We start from the raw sequence: 14,295 nt of genomic DNA, 5'->3' as shown, positions 1-14,295 counted from the left end.
CCAATCCCTCCAGTTGGTTTCCCGGCCCCACCTGCTGACCTCCCTCCTGCCGGTTATTGCCTCCTCCCGCCGGTTATTGCCCCCTCCCGCCGGTTATTGCCCCACCTGCCCTCCCTCCCTCCGGTTGTTGCCCTGGCCCCACCCCCCTCCCGGTTATTGCCTCCTCCCGCCGGTTATTGCCCCACCTGCCCTCCCTCCCTCCGGTTGTTGCCCTGGCCCCACCCCCCTCCCTCCCTCCCAGTTGTTTCCCTCCCTCCCAGTTGTTTCCCTCCCTCCTAGTTGTTTCCCTCCCTCCCAGTTGTTTCCCTCCCTCCCAGTTGCCCTCCCTCCCCGTTGTCCTCCCTCCCCCCATGCCCTCCCGGTTATTGCCTCTGCTTGCCCCTTGTTCTCCCAGTTGTTCCCCAGACCCCACCCTGTTCTGCAACTGCATTCCGAACCTAGAGTGACCACATTTCACCACGTAGATTTCTTGATGGTCACAGTGAAAATTCCGGAGGGTTAATTTTAAGCATCGCCAGTCTGGACAAAGTTCCAGTTTTATTGACCTAACACACAAATTCAGCAAATTGTGTATAACTATCAAAATGAATCGATGGTAGAAGGATTTGGGTTAAAAGGCTATATTTAACAGTACAATTAACTACATTTATAAGTTGAACGACAATATGTTTTAATGTCCTGGGTGGCAACTCTTGTTTTATTGCAATAATCCAGGGTCTCGCACTGAGCTATATACAGAGGTGGAATGCTTGCCCCGAGCATTGGCAATGGCTGAAACTATGTGTAAGCATTCCACCAGCCACTTTTGTGTGTTCTTCAGTACGGCAGGATGAGTTCCGAGCTCACTGTGTCACAGGACTCGAGCTATGCCTCACTAACTAGGTCAAAATTTTCTGGGGTTGTTTGTGGCCCCGTTCAGAGGGGACGGCCTAGCTTGTCTGTTTGGGCTGTATAGTGGGTGACAAAACGATGTACTGGAATACAGCCCTTAGCTGTTGCCAGCGGATGACATTTGTACGTATTCCACTCATCGCCTTTGTGTTTTGTCCGTAATTTAGGGTCTGAGGAGTAACGTTTCCACCTCGAGAGACAGCTGTCCTCAGTGGACAATAAAATGTTTTAAGGCCATAACTCTTAAATACTGAACTGCCCTTGTAAAATACCATCAGGTATCAACCTCTGCATATTGAGGGCTGCGGTAGTGTTAATATGCACTTTAGACGTGTGTATTGATGCCTAGCCAAATGTGATACATGCACTGTCTAGTTTGGTAAACACATCTTGGAGACATTCAAAAAAGCTTCCCTGGGAAGGTATTAGGCCGATGCTTAACATTGGCTTTGTGGTTTGTAAAACTCAAGTTTGCTTGCTTTCTATTTGCTGGCTTTGTTTTAGGCTGTCCTGCGCAAATTCGTCCCTATGAAGGAGCAAAGCAATTTCACACTACCACTCCTTGTATTCTCCCTCAAGTGCTAATTTTTGTAAACAGGCCTGTAAATCTTGTCACATTTACTGTGAATTCAGAGACAGATGTCAACTGTCAGACTCGGTCTTCCAAGGGAGTTTGGTGTTTGTTTTTATTTCTCTGACTTTAAAGTGAGCGGATGTATGTGACGATACTCTGCACCACTCCACACCACTGCATTCCTCTCTGCCCCACTCCACATTACTCCACTCCGGCCCCTGGCACCCTGCCCCCCCCTGCCCCCTACACCCTTTGCCCCCTACACCCTTTGCCCCCTACACCCTTTGCCCCCTACACCCTTTGCCCCCTACACCCTTTGCCCCCTACACCCTTTGCCCCCTACACCCTTTGCCCCCTACACCCTTTGCCCCCTACACCCTTTGCCCCCTACACCCTTTGCCCCCTACGCAAATCCACTCTGCACCACTTTACACCTCTTTACTCTAGGCCATTATACTCTACGCCACTGCAGTCTACCGTGCACCACTACTCCGTATGCCACTTCACTGTACGCTTCCTTCTCCACTCTGTGCCACTCACCCTATGCCACTCACCCTATGCCACTCACCCTGTGCCACTCACCCTATGCCACTGTATTCTAAACAGCTGCACTACTCTAGTGCATTCTACGCCACTCTGCACCACTCTTCGCCATTGTATTCTAAACCACTGCACTACACTAGTGCTCTCTGCGCCGCTCCACTCTGCACCACTCAATGCCAATGCACTCTACACCACTCTCCTGTACACTGCTGCATTCTATGCCAATGCCCTCTACGTGACTCTACTCTGCAGCACTCCACTCTACGCCGCTCCACTCTGCAGCACTCCACTCTACACCATAGCACTCTATGGCCATAAACTCTACGCCGCGCCACTCTACGCCGCGCCAGCACTATAATCTGCAACACTCTACGCCGCGCCAGCACTATAATCTGCAACACTCTACGCCGCGCCAGCACTATAATCTGCAACACTGTACACCAATCCACTCTACGCGGTGCCAGCACTATAATCTGCAACACTGTACACCAGTCCACTCTACGCCGCGCCAGCACTATAATCTGCAACACTCTACGCCGCGCCAGCACTATAATCTGCAACACTGTACACCAGTCCACTCTACGCCATTCCAGTACTCTCCACTCAACTAACGTTTCACCATGCTAAACAGCAGGTACACTGGTTTACAACATGCCTAAAACACATTGGGAACGCCAATAGCTCTTACATAGGCGAGAACTATTGGCTTTGCCAGTGCTTATTTTTTCTTGAAGTCTTGTAAGATGCACCAAGCCAAAGCTAGAGAAATTACGGATTCGTTTGGTAATTTTTTTCTTTTCTTTTCCGTATCTCACAATTTTGCAAAACTCCTCTATAGGGCCTAGAAAGATATTCTTGATTGTCTGTATATGTAATGACTTGGCTGATGCCCTGAAGCCTTTTATCAAGTTTTAGTCGGAATCTCCAACCCAGTATCGCACTGCAAAACTCTTTTCTTTGGGAAATAGTGAGGTTACAGTGTACTGAGCTTACTTGTTTAGTTTGTTTGTTGCATTGTGAAGGTTAAAACTAGCAATTTCTGTTTGAGCACACTCAATGAATTTACGCAAATGGAGCACACGTTTGTTTTTAATGATTGTTCAATAACGATCCACGCACACCATGGAAATTGGCGGTTTTGTGCATGCACTAGTTCTATTGAAAAAGGTTGTACATGAATCCTTTTAAAAAAAATTGTACTTACGTTTTCCAATAGGTTCGTACCCATCTCCCAAGGCAGGAGCCACTTTGGTGGTGTACAAGGAGCTGTTGGTGCTATTTGGTGGTTGGACGAGGCCTAGTCCCTATCCACTGCATCAACCTGAAAGGTTCTTTGATGAAATTCATACTTACTCGCCTTCGAAAAACTGGTAAGAGAAACTAGAAAAAGATTCACTAGAATTTTTGAGTTTGACGAAGTTCCAAGTGCCTCGGCCTTAACACATGTTACGACCGATTAAGCTGGGTCAATTGCAGGGTTTCTAGCGAAGGGCTACTGTGTTCCTGGGTGTTGGTTTGCCTCTGGTTTCATTGGGCTTTGCTTCATTTGGAATGTTTAAAAGGAATGACTTCCCCAAAATAGTTGAATACTCTTCTTCTCCTCTGCCTGTAAAAGGAGCATCCTCTGTCACTTTTGGCTGTGCTAAGTAATCTTCCATTCTCCTCTGTGGCATCCTGTCTGCTTATCTTGATTCACCTCAGATTCTGTTCATGAATTATTTTCCTACTTTTGCACAGTGGCTCCATACAATGTGTGATAATAATTCAGGAAGTTGTATTTCCTGTGTTTCCATGTTCGCCTTTACTATGCAAACACCTGAAAACTAGAACTGAAGTAGCCTGTTCTGAAGCAGTCTTTCCCCATTCACTTACTTCTAAGTTTCGTCCTTAAGCCAAGTTTACAATTATATTAATCTTTGCTCTACTTCAGTGCCGCATCACTGTCTGGAGGATTTATTCTACTGTTAGCTAAATAAGCTGTTTTCTATTTGGGAAATGCTTGACTGTTTTTTGCTAATCATATTTTTCAATTGGTATTATATATAACCTTGAATTCTACAGTCAAGTATGGTTCTTGATAAAGGATGTGGATCTCCTCTTTCAGGTGGAACTGCATTGTGACGACCCATGGGCCACCTCCTATGGCAGGGCACTCCTCTTGCGTAATTGGTGACAAAATGATCGTCTTTGGGGGCTCATTAGGATCAAGACAGATGTAAGTTTGTTTCCGCCAATGCCTATTTTATGATCACTGATCGGCTCTTTATAGGCAGAAGAATGTTACAAGCATTATAATAACACTTGTTACTTGTTTTGCAGATTCGTTTTCATTTATGTTCTAAGACTGGCAGTGGTATTGTGCTAATGCACATGTTGGTTCCTCAAAAGCCCATGGCAGCACTTGATTGGTTCTATCCTAAATAAGGGGAGATATTAGCCAGCAAATATGTTTAGAGCATTTTATCCAGTGCTCCAGTGCTGAGCACTGCATTATTGCCATTGCAGATGTCCTTGTGCTGTAGAATCTGCCCCGTTACATCACTGACTTTTCTTTTAAATGAATTGCTTTGTGGCTAAAAAGATGCATTTAGGATTTTAGTTTTCCCCATTACCATATCCATAAGCAGTAGGAAAAATAGGCAAGACTGAGGTCTTATAAGGGAAAAAGCAATAATAAATCCAAGTAACAAGACATTTAAAATCTGCTTTTTATACTAAGAAACAGGTGCTACTTTTGGATTCTAGACAGCTGACTGGGAGATGCAGTTTAACCCCTTCGATGCTGGTGACGGAACCGTTCCGTCATCAGTCACAGTTGAGCTGTGCTGATGACGGAACGGTTCCGTCACGACCGCGCCCTGTTCTGGAATGTCCAGCACAGGGCGCGGCTACGGCGCCGCACGGAAGCGGTTAAGGGGAGTGTTCAATTTAGAGGCAGAGCAGAGGTGGTTCTGCAGAGGCTTTGGTGACTTACATAGAGGGTGTTTGGAGTGCAGGTTACACACAAGATGTGAGTGGATGACTTGGACACTAAAAGTTGGGGGTGGATGGGAACGTGCCAGAGAAAGTGGGATGGCAGATTACATTAAAACTGGGTAAAATGATGTAGAGACATAGGTGATATAGGGGATTTGGGATGGAGAGACATGGAGGTGCAGAGTGAGAGACCTTGATGAAGGATGGGTGTTAAGCATAAACTCTTATATACTGCCTATTTGGCTGATTCACAAGTACTGGAAAGGCTGTAGGGTAATGGTTAGTGATACTTGGAAGCTAGAGAGGTGGCCTAGGAGAGTTGAATACTAGGTAATGCAGATGCCAGGGAAAGTATGAGGACTTTGGACAATGAATGAATGATGGATGACTTTGAGATGGACACGTGTGGGATTGGTAGATGTAGGAGCAAAGTGAGGTGGCAGTGAAAACGATGTGGAGGCAAGTGGGGGGATAGTGCAAGGGGTTGTAGCTAAGACAAGTGTGCCAAAGGATTGATTGCCCTGAATCTATCACAAATTATTTAACTAATTTAAAAGGGTTTTTGGCTTAAGAGCGGTTTGTGGGATGTTGAATGTAAGCTCCTTTTAAAGTTATTTTTGAGTATTATCAATGCATTTAATGTATTGGAGCGCTTCCAAACACCAATTCAGTAAATAGTTAAGACACAACACAAAATAAAAATCCAACCCCAATTTATAAAAATAGGAAATATTTTTATCTTTTAAATGACTACAAAACGAAAAAAAATCCACTGTAGGGAACCAGAGATATGAATTTTGAAAGATTAGTCACTTTCCAGGGCTTAGAATCCAACAGTGCCCCTTTTAGTCATTTTGTTGCCTCTGACAGGGACACATTCACCTTTAGCAATTGTTCTGGAGGATCTCTCACCACTCTTGTGCAGCCCCCACTCTTGTGCAGCCCCCTCTAGCAGGCCGGGTCCTGTTAAAACTCCTTCCTTAACTTCTTGCGGGTCCCAAAGACACACAATCCAAGGTTCTGAAATCTCCAAAGAGGGTCCTTGAAAGAGTGAGACTTCAGCTCCATCCACTTGAAAAAAACCCTTACAAATCCACTGATAGTACTCCAGGATGGGGATTCTTGTGGTGATGGTCCAGGTGAGCTCTGTTAACCTGTAGCTTTCAGGGAGTCCACTCTTTAGTCATTTTGAAGTAGGTTTAATCCACATGGCTGTAGTTTCAAATGGTGAAAAAAGGCGCAAACTTTAGAGTGCAGGCCTTTGGAAATGCACATCAAACTCTTCAGCGCAGACCCTTCCGATTCTCAAGTTTCAAGCAGCAGATCTGAAAGGCACTGCCCCTCTCAGATACTTATTCAGTGTTCTCTGGGGTGAAGCAGGAGGGCACTCCTTTCCAATGAGCTGCAGGGTTCCACCCAAAGGTTTGACCACTTCCTGCAGAGTGTGACAAAATACTAACCCAGAAACCAATATTCTTCCAAAATTCAATTTGTCAGATTCTTCAGCAGGGAGAGAAGAGCTAGCTAAACACACCCATATGATGGGTAATCTCCATAGTCTCTCCCCTTGTATCTGCTCTTCCTTTCTTAAGTCTAGCATCTACATTGGGTCAAAGAGGAGAGTTGTAAATGAGACTGATATCTTTATCTTATCTTCCCCTCCCCTTGAAGAGCAGCATTTACTGACCCTCCCCCTGGCTCTGGCATTCCAATGTCCAGCAACCTCTCCTCCCAGTGAGGCTTCCTAACCCTAGGGGTCATATATCACCTCTTCAAAGCAGCCAGGCTCACTCGCTTATCTCTGACCAATCAGGGCAGAGCAGTACAGGGGTTCCATGTTGGCTTACAGACAAAAAAAGTCTTAGAACTTCTTGTCTGTACATTTTACAATAAATTCAACAATACCATATTGTTGGATTTATCATTACCATTCTAATGAGCCCTTTAATCCTAGTTTTATGACTTTTCTTTCTCCAGTTATTAACTAATAACCTTTTCCAATGTTAACCTATGGCATGCGATTGGCAATGGGACAAGTGACTTGGGACAATTTTCCAGCACCAGGTCTTATAAAAACATATTTTACAAGTACACTACATTTATCTACAGGACCCCCACCCCAGGAACACCTAGGGGTGACTTTAGGGGTTCTGAAAATGTACAAATATTGCAGATCCTCCCCCCTCCACATTGCTCCTACCACCAAAGTCGATTTGGGGCAGCACTTTATCACAATGTGGGGAGTGAAATGTGCAATTTCACTTAACCCAGGGCATATACAACTCATTTTATAAGGGTCTACCTTGTAGATACTCCCACCCCTGGGACACATAGGGAGAGGCAGGGGGTACCTAAAATGCCCAAACATTGTAGGTTAACCATTTTTAAGTGCCCCAAACACAAAAGTAGAGTTTGGGCACAGTTTACATTTTAAGAGCAGTCCTGTAGCACAGAGCCACTTTTTAAAAGACCTCAGGCTTCAGCAGGGCACACATGCAAGGGCAGAAAGGGCTGCTGGCCTCTAAACTGCTATGCCCTATTATTATACTAGGGACTGCTAGGTCGTTTCACTCCCCCTGCCCTATTATGTGCTAGGGCCCTGTGGGGTAGTTCATACCAATCACAGGGGTACCCCAACCCTTAGTGTACCCTAGTGTATGTTGGAGTTTTCACTCTATTCTAGTTGTTTTCAGCAAAGCGCTGGCCCTGGACCTGGTTAGGCAGAGCCCAGGGTCAGTCAGTCAGTTACTACCAGTACCAGTCAGCAAAAAGTTGGGGGGGGGGGGGCTGCCCAGGGCACAGGATGACTTTGCACTAGGTGTGGAATGCCGTCTATCCAAATATTTAAAATCGGATATTTGTTCTGTCAGATGATAGCAATTACTTCACACATACTACTTCGGATAACTTTCCACGTTTGTTGACATTTAAAATATAAATTTCCTTTTGTGCATGTATAACGAAATATCTACTTTTGTGTACCTTGAATATGTTCTGTGTGAGCATGGCACCAGTTGAAGGAGTAATTGATAAATCAGCATGCATTCACTATTCCAGATGGGTGAGTGAGAGCGGAGTTATGAGGACTAAGGTTACTAAGAGTAGAGTGGGAAACTTGTTTTAAAATGTTCTTGGTGGTACTATATTCCTGAGAACAGCGTACCTAACTTCAGAAAGGTTACTACTCTGTGGTCTAGATTTGACCCTTTACTTATTTTTTTTGTGTGCAGGAGTAACGACGTATGGGTCCTAGATCTGGAGCACTGGGCATGGTCCAAACCGAACATTTCTGGAATTGGCCCTCACCCACGAGGAGGACAGTCTCAGGTAAACAGTATGAATGTATTGGATGACACTAGTTTCTAGGTGATGGAAGCTAGGGAAAGGGATGGAGCATTCTTGTTTGCTTGAACAAGAAGCACTGTGTTCAAGCTCTGCCTAGGATAGTATACAAGATCAATGGCATATGTGGCTATAAATACACATGCTCTGTATACTTCGGTGACTCCTCCTTTCGGTGCTACTGCTCATGGGCATCAACTCCTTTGTTAGATTATTTTCTCTCTGCTGTCGCGTTCGACCATGTGGGCCTCTGCTCATGACCCACTTAATGCTACACCTACAGGGTACCAGGTACAGATGATGGGGGAGTTACGAGGTCCATTAGGGGATCCTGACTCATGGGATGCCTGAAACACTGATCCTGTTACCCCATAACAACCCAGATTTATATCCTGCTTGTCTCTCACCTCCAGAAGGTTCCACTTCCACAAACAAGTCATTACCAAGGCAGATGCATTTCACAATGCTGAGCTTCACAGAGATTCCTTGGAACAGGATTATATTCCACACACGTGGATACACAATATTTACCCATGCTTCCTGGCATGATGAGGCATGCAGATGACATTTTTAAAGAGCTGTTCCGGACAATCTTTACCAACTCATGGGTGGACAAAAAATACAAGGCAACCCCTTCTGACCTCTGTTTATCAGGGGTCCAGTCCCACCCTACTCCATAGTTGCCACAGCAGCACGTTAAAGAGCTAATAGCCAGGCTATTGGAGACACTCCACTACCTGAAAAAAAGTAAGCGGATAAACGCAGCGGGGAATGAAATGGAGGAGCTGCTACAGTACCTCCCTGAAGAACACTGAAAAAGGGGACAACAAATTATCACAGACTGTCAGGCTATCACCAACAACTCCATTCCATGTGCACTAGATACTGCGGATACAGCTGTTAGAGGTGTCAATACCAGCATGCTCCTTAGACGACCTGCATGGCTTAGGTATTGTGGTTTCAAACCAGAGATCCAGCAGGCAGTGCTCAATATACCTTTCTACAAAGAGCACCTTTTTGGGCCACAAGTAGACACTACACTAGATAAAATATAAAGGACTGATGGAGTTAAAGCCATGGGAGCATTACAGACCACAGCTTACAGACCACAGCTTACAGACCACAGCTTCCAGAGGGTCCTTTTGTCACTCAGGCTACAGGGGTGCGTACAAATCCACCTCTTCAGATAGCTCTACTTCCCAGCAAAAACAAGGCCAGTCACCTACAGTAAAGGCTACTTTAGAGGTTCCTTCAGAGGCTGGTACAATAAGGGAAAGGGCAGGGGTGCCTCCACACATGCAGCAACACTCCCTGCTAAGCAGTGAATACCTAAACCCGCCCCCCAAACACTCCACAACTATCGGGGGCAGACTACGATCTTTCCATCCAGTTTGGGAATTCATTACCAAAGACTAATGGGCACTTGACATTATCCAACATGGTTATTGTCTTGAGCTCATTTCTACACCACTCATTATCCCTCCTAGCTCCCACAGGTTGTTACAATATCATCTAACACTTCTCAAACGAGTCAAAGCCCCCCTTCTGAAAGGAGCTATTGAACCTGTCCCTCTTCAACAGCAGGGACTAGAGGATATACGCTCTAATTTCCCATTCCCAAAAAAGACTGATCTTGAAGACCATTCTTATATCTCAGACCCTTGAACCAATATATCCTCTCAGAACATTTTCATATGGTTACTGTACAACTGTGGTCTTCAAACTTTCTGATACCAAGACCCCCACCCCACCCCCAGTCAAAATATTTTAGGCATTATGACCCCCTCCCGGCAAAAATGTATAGAACCTGGCACTCTTCATTGACAACCATAAATGTTCTCCTGAGAAACTGTCAATCTGTGGTTGCACTTTAGTACTAGGTTAACACCCATATATAACAATAGGCAACAAAAAGGTGACAGGACAGCTTTACAAAGGGCCTTCTACTGAGCGGCAACACCTGTTACTGCATTTTAGTAACTTTTGGGGACACTTTTTTTGTTAAAATCAGCAGAATATGCGGCAGACGCTAAATTATGTGGCAAATGCAAATCTTTAATGATGCTAAAATCGCTGCGGCCGCACAATCCCATAATTCCAGTCTGCCTTGGTATAATAGCTGTAATGCCTGGGCTGCAACTTTATTGCATGACATTAGAGGAAAACCTTACTATTCATGGATGCTGACGGCATGCCATTTACAGGTGCATGTAACTGGAGGTAGCTGAACATTATTCATCATAATTAAAACATACTTACATTTTTTAGGTCTTTCACCATCAGGTAGCTACATATAAAATAACCTGTTGCATAAATAGGGGTCCCTGACAACGTGTTTTTCAAAAAACAAACATAAGTTATTCAAAAGCCATATACAGATGACTAATCACACAACTTAAATGAGTGATGTTGTTTATTCACATCCTCATATGTATACATTTCATGTATTAATACATTTATACCAATCAGTGTAGTGCCCAGGGGAGGGGGCGTGGTAAGTGCTTGGTGAGGATTAAAGTAGTGAAAAATAGATTTCAAAGGTCAGATGTGGTCACACACAACCATTTTTTGTTGACATCACATGGCATGTTTTTCTAGCCCCATACATTTCTAACAGTTGTTGGATCTTATCCCATATAGAAATCACAGTAACGAATATCTGTTGATTGTGGGTAGAAGTTTTCAAAAATGGAGAGTCGACGTTTCGACCCAGTTATCAGTGTAGGTTGAGTTGCACCTTACTTTGGGGTCTTCATCAGGACTAGGGCGTGGTGTGAGGGGTGGGGCACCTATAGTCAAAGAATATATGAATGAGCTACGGAATTGGCACCTTCATTACTAAAAATAGAATAAACAATTCTAATAATTACCAGGAAGCCACCGTCAATGAGTGGCAGCCTTCGTGGCTAGGGGTTGGGCCCTTGGGCTCCTAGTCCCCCCCCCCCCGCCCCTCCCCCCGCCCCTCCCCCCTCTCCCTTCCAACTCTCCCCCTCCGGCTTCCTCAACTTGCCAGGCATACATACCCACCCTCCGTAAGAAAAAACTGAATCGCCCATTAATCCCTTCCTTCCAGGGGTTGATTCTATGGGGTTCGCCCTCTTACGGGAGTCGCTAGGGGCCCACACCTGCCCTCTTCTATAAAACAGATGACTTCAGTGGGATGGAGGTGAATGACCGGGCGGAACAAATTACATTGTTAATAACATTAATATACGTCAACAATTTGGAGAAATTCACAGACATTATAAGTGCCTTGTTATCTGTGGTATGCTGGTAACCGTCAAGTTCTTCAGTCTGGATTTGCCATAGCGAGAGGGATCTGGACCTCTTACGTGCCTCAGCTTCTTGGGATGCTTCTCGGCGAGTCTACTTGAGATAGTCTTCCGCTTGTTGGGGGCTGCTGAAAAAATGTTGCTTCCTTGCGTGTGTAACGTGCAGTTTCGAGGGGACATCATGGCGTATGGTATGTTCTGTGCCGCTAACTTTTTCTTCACCGCTGCGAATTTAAGGCGGGCCTCCTGTACCACTTGCGTGAAATAAGGGAAAAATGTCAGAGTGGTGTTTTCGTATCTTACTGGTTGCTTCTCCCGGGCTAAGCGTAGCACTGCATCCCTGTCTCGGTAGTTAAGGAAACGAACAATGATAGGTCGCGGTGTCGCTCCTTGTGGTGGGCACGCCGCCAGTGATCTATGCGCCCTCTCCACAGTCATATGTGCTGAAAAGACGACGACTGCCAAATAATTTGACGACCAAATTCTCCATAAAGTCCTCCATCCTGCCAGTATTGGTGGATTCAGCTAGGCCCAGTATGCAAATGTTGTTTCTTCTAGAGCGCGCCTCCAAATCCTCCTTTTTATCTGCGATTATTTTAAACAATTTGTCCATTTGGAGTACCTGTTCTCTGCTTGCCACTGCCCCATCTTCCAGCTCCGACACCCTAGTCTCCGCTTCCTTGATTCGTTGGTCGTTCTGGTTTAACTTATTTACCACTGAGTCCATTCTGGCATTCATGGTGTCTATTTTCGCATCAATGGATGCGAGACTCTGTTTCATTCCCAGCAGCAGTGCTTTCCAGTCTTCCTGGTGGTCAGGCGATTCCGATTCCATCCGCTCCAATGATCGTGAACTTGGTGGTCTGCGAGAGTCAAACGATAGTTTAGGCTGTTTAGCGTCAGTACGCCCCATGGTGGTTGTCCGTTATATGCTTGAGGCAGTATATGGGGCGAAGTTCCACAGCAGCCCCCGGATTGTAGGTGCTCTCTGCTCCCAGGCGTTCGCGTCCAGTTGGTTCTCACAGTGGGTCCAGCGTTAAGGCCTCCCCTATAGCCAACGTTATCTGTACTCCTCCCAGAGACTGGAGGTCAGCATGTAGTTTCTCTGATGCTCGGTCGCCACGAAACCGGCATCTCCTGCTAGCCTCCGAAGGCACTCCTTCCCTCCCTGCTGTATTCCAGTATGCGGGTCCACTAGTTGCTTAAGCCACAGTTATTACAGAGGGTCAAAGCTGGGGGGGGCAGCGTTCAGCCGCGCTACACGTGTGCAAGCCCTCTGCACAAAGCGTAGCTCCCACGCTGCTGAGTGTCCTCGTTTGGGCCTCAATTTGTCCCCACTCGGTCTCTTCTGGCCAGGCGGCTATGCTTACTTAAAATTGCTGACCCTCTGTCAAAAATGTGTTCCAATTATGCCGCAGTGTACATACGGTAGGCAGCGAGGGTTAAAGGTTTTCCGCTTGCGCTAATTACCGTTTAGTGGCCTCTCGTACTGGCACCTGGCCCCCCCTATCGTGGTCCCTCCATGTCTGTTGGGCGCAGTGCCACATAGAAAATGGCGGCGCCGCTTCTTCGCTATATTTGCAATAGCAGTGGCTGCTGCAGAGGCCCCCTGTTTGTGCCCTCAGTCGCTGTGTCCCCCCCGCACACTTACGGGGAGGCAAGCACGTTGTGCAGGCCGCAGTCGCCTATCCTCCTCGGCAGTATGCCCCCCTGTCCGGTCTCGCTGTGGGGGTAGCTGCCCGCCTTTGCCCGCTGCTGTCTCACGCGCTCCACTTCTTAACTCCTGTCACACACAGATCTGTATCTTAGCGGTTGCTGCATGTTCGTGTCTCCACTGCTATTCCCCTTATGCGCCACAGCCTCGCAGTGCCCGTGTCGCGGGCTGGTATCGCTTCTCCCTACCCTCTCGCTGCAGGCCCAGTCGGCCTCGGTCTGTCCCAGCGTTCTCAGCCGGCTCACCGCTCCAGCCGCTCGTTGCCTCCTCTCGCACGGATCTTCCCTGGTCACATTCTCTGTGCTAGAGCGGGCTCGCCCTCTGTAAATCACTCCATGGTGTGCCTGGTGTTCTCCGCTCTCCTTTTAGGCTCTTGATGGGCTGCAATATCACATCAGGATGGGGATTAAATTAATTTTTTCGCCTGGTCTGACGGAAGCCTCATTAACGCGCCTCCATCATGGTTGTGCTCCCATCACGGTCGTGCGCCCTCCAGCGCCCACCTGGTATGAATAAACATGCCAACAGAATGCATATGGGCAAGACACTGAAAATATATCCTTTTGCCTCTCCGACTAGATCCATAGTTGGTTCAGTCCAGGAATTGTCTCAAAACCATTGCTTCACATTTTCCCTGCCATCCCAGTCAGTATCACTGCTGTCACTTTTGCTCACCCACTTTGTTTGCTATGTTGACGTTTATATTGGTTGCAGTTACTGTCCATTGTAAATAGCCAATATGACAGAATACAGTGCTATGTATTATTTTGTACTTTTTACATGCTCCTCACCAAAAAATTAACACTTGTATCAACCACTGTTCGATCAATCAGCATATTGTTTGAATACCTAAATGATTATAAAAGATCTTTTTAAAGTAAAAACAGTGACCTAGAATGTGATCCTTTAGAGGTCCATGTAGATCTAAATTTCAGAATGGACGATTGGTATTTATTGGTGCAGAATAGCCAAACTGCAGTAGC

The 14,295-nt window shown here is 46.2% G+C and overlaps 1 protein-coding gene across 2 annotated transcripts in view; it reads left to right on the top strand.

The window, feature by feature from the left end:
- The window catches only part of FBXO42 (F-box protein 42), a 242,064-nt gene that overhangs the window by 144,508 nt on the left and 83,261 nt on the right, over nt 1–14,295 (top strand). For both annotated transcript variants that reach the window (XM_078642841.1, XM_078642842.1), the window contains 3 exons: nt 3,225–3,378; nt 4,113–4,223; nt 8,215–8,311. In XM_078642841.1, coding sequence (XP_078498967.1) covers nt 3,225–3,378; nt 4,113–4,223; nt 8,215–8,311 — 362 coding nt within the window. The remainder of the gene's footprint in view (nt 1–3,224; nt 3,379–4,112; nt 4,224–8,214; nt 8,312–14,295) is intronic.

Source organism: Lissotriton helveticus, chromosome 5_1 (assembly GCF_964261635.1).
Source record: "Lissotriton helveticus chromosome 5_1, aLisHel1.1, whole genome shotgun sequence".
Lineage (NCBI taxonomy): Eukaryota > Metazoa > Chordata > Amphibia > Caudata > Salamandridae > Lissotriton > Lissotriton helveticus.
Note: the sequence above shows the minus strand (reverse complement) of the source record. Positions and strands in the feature narration are given on the sequence as shown.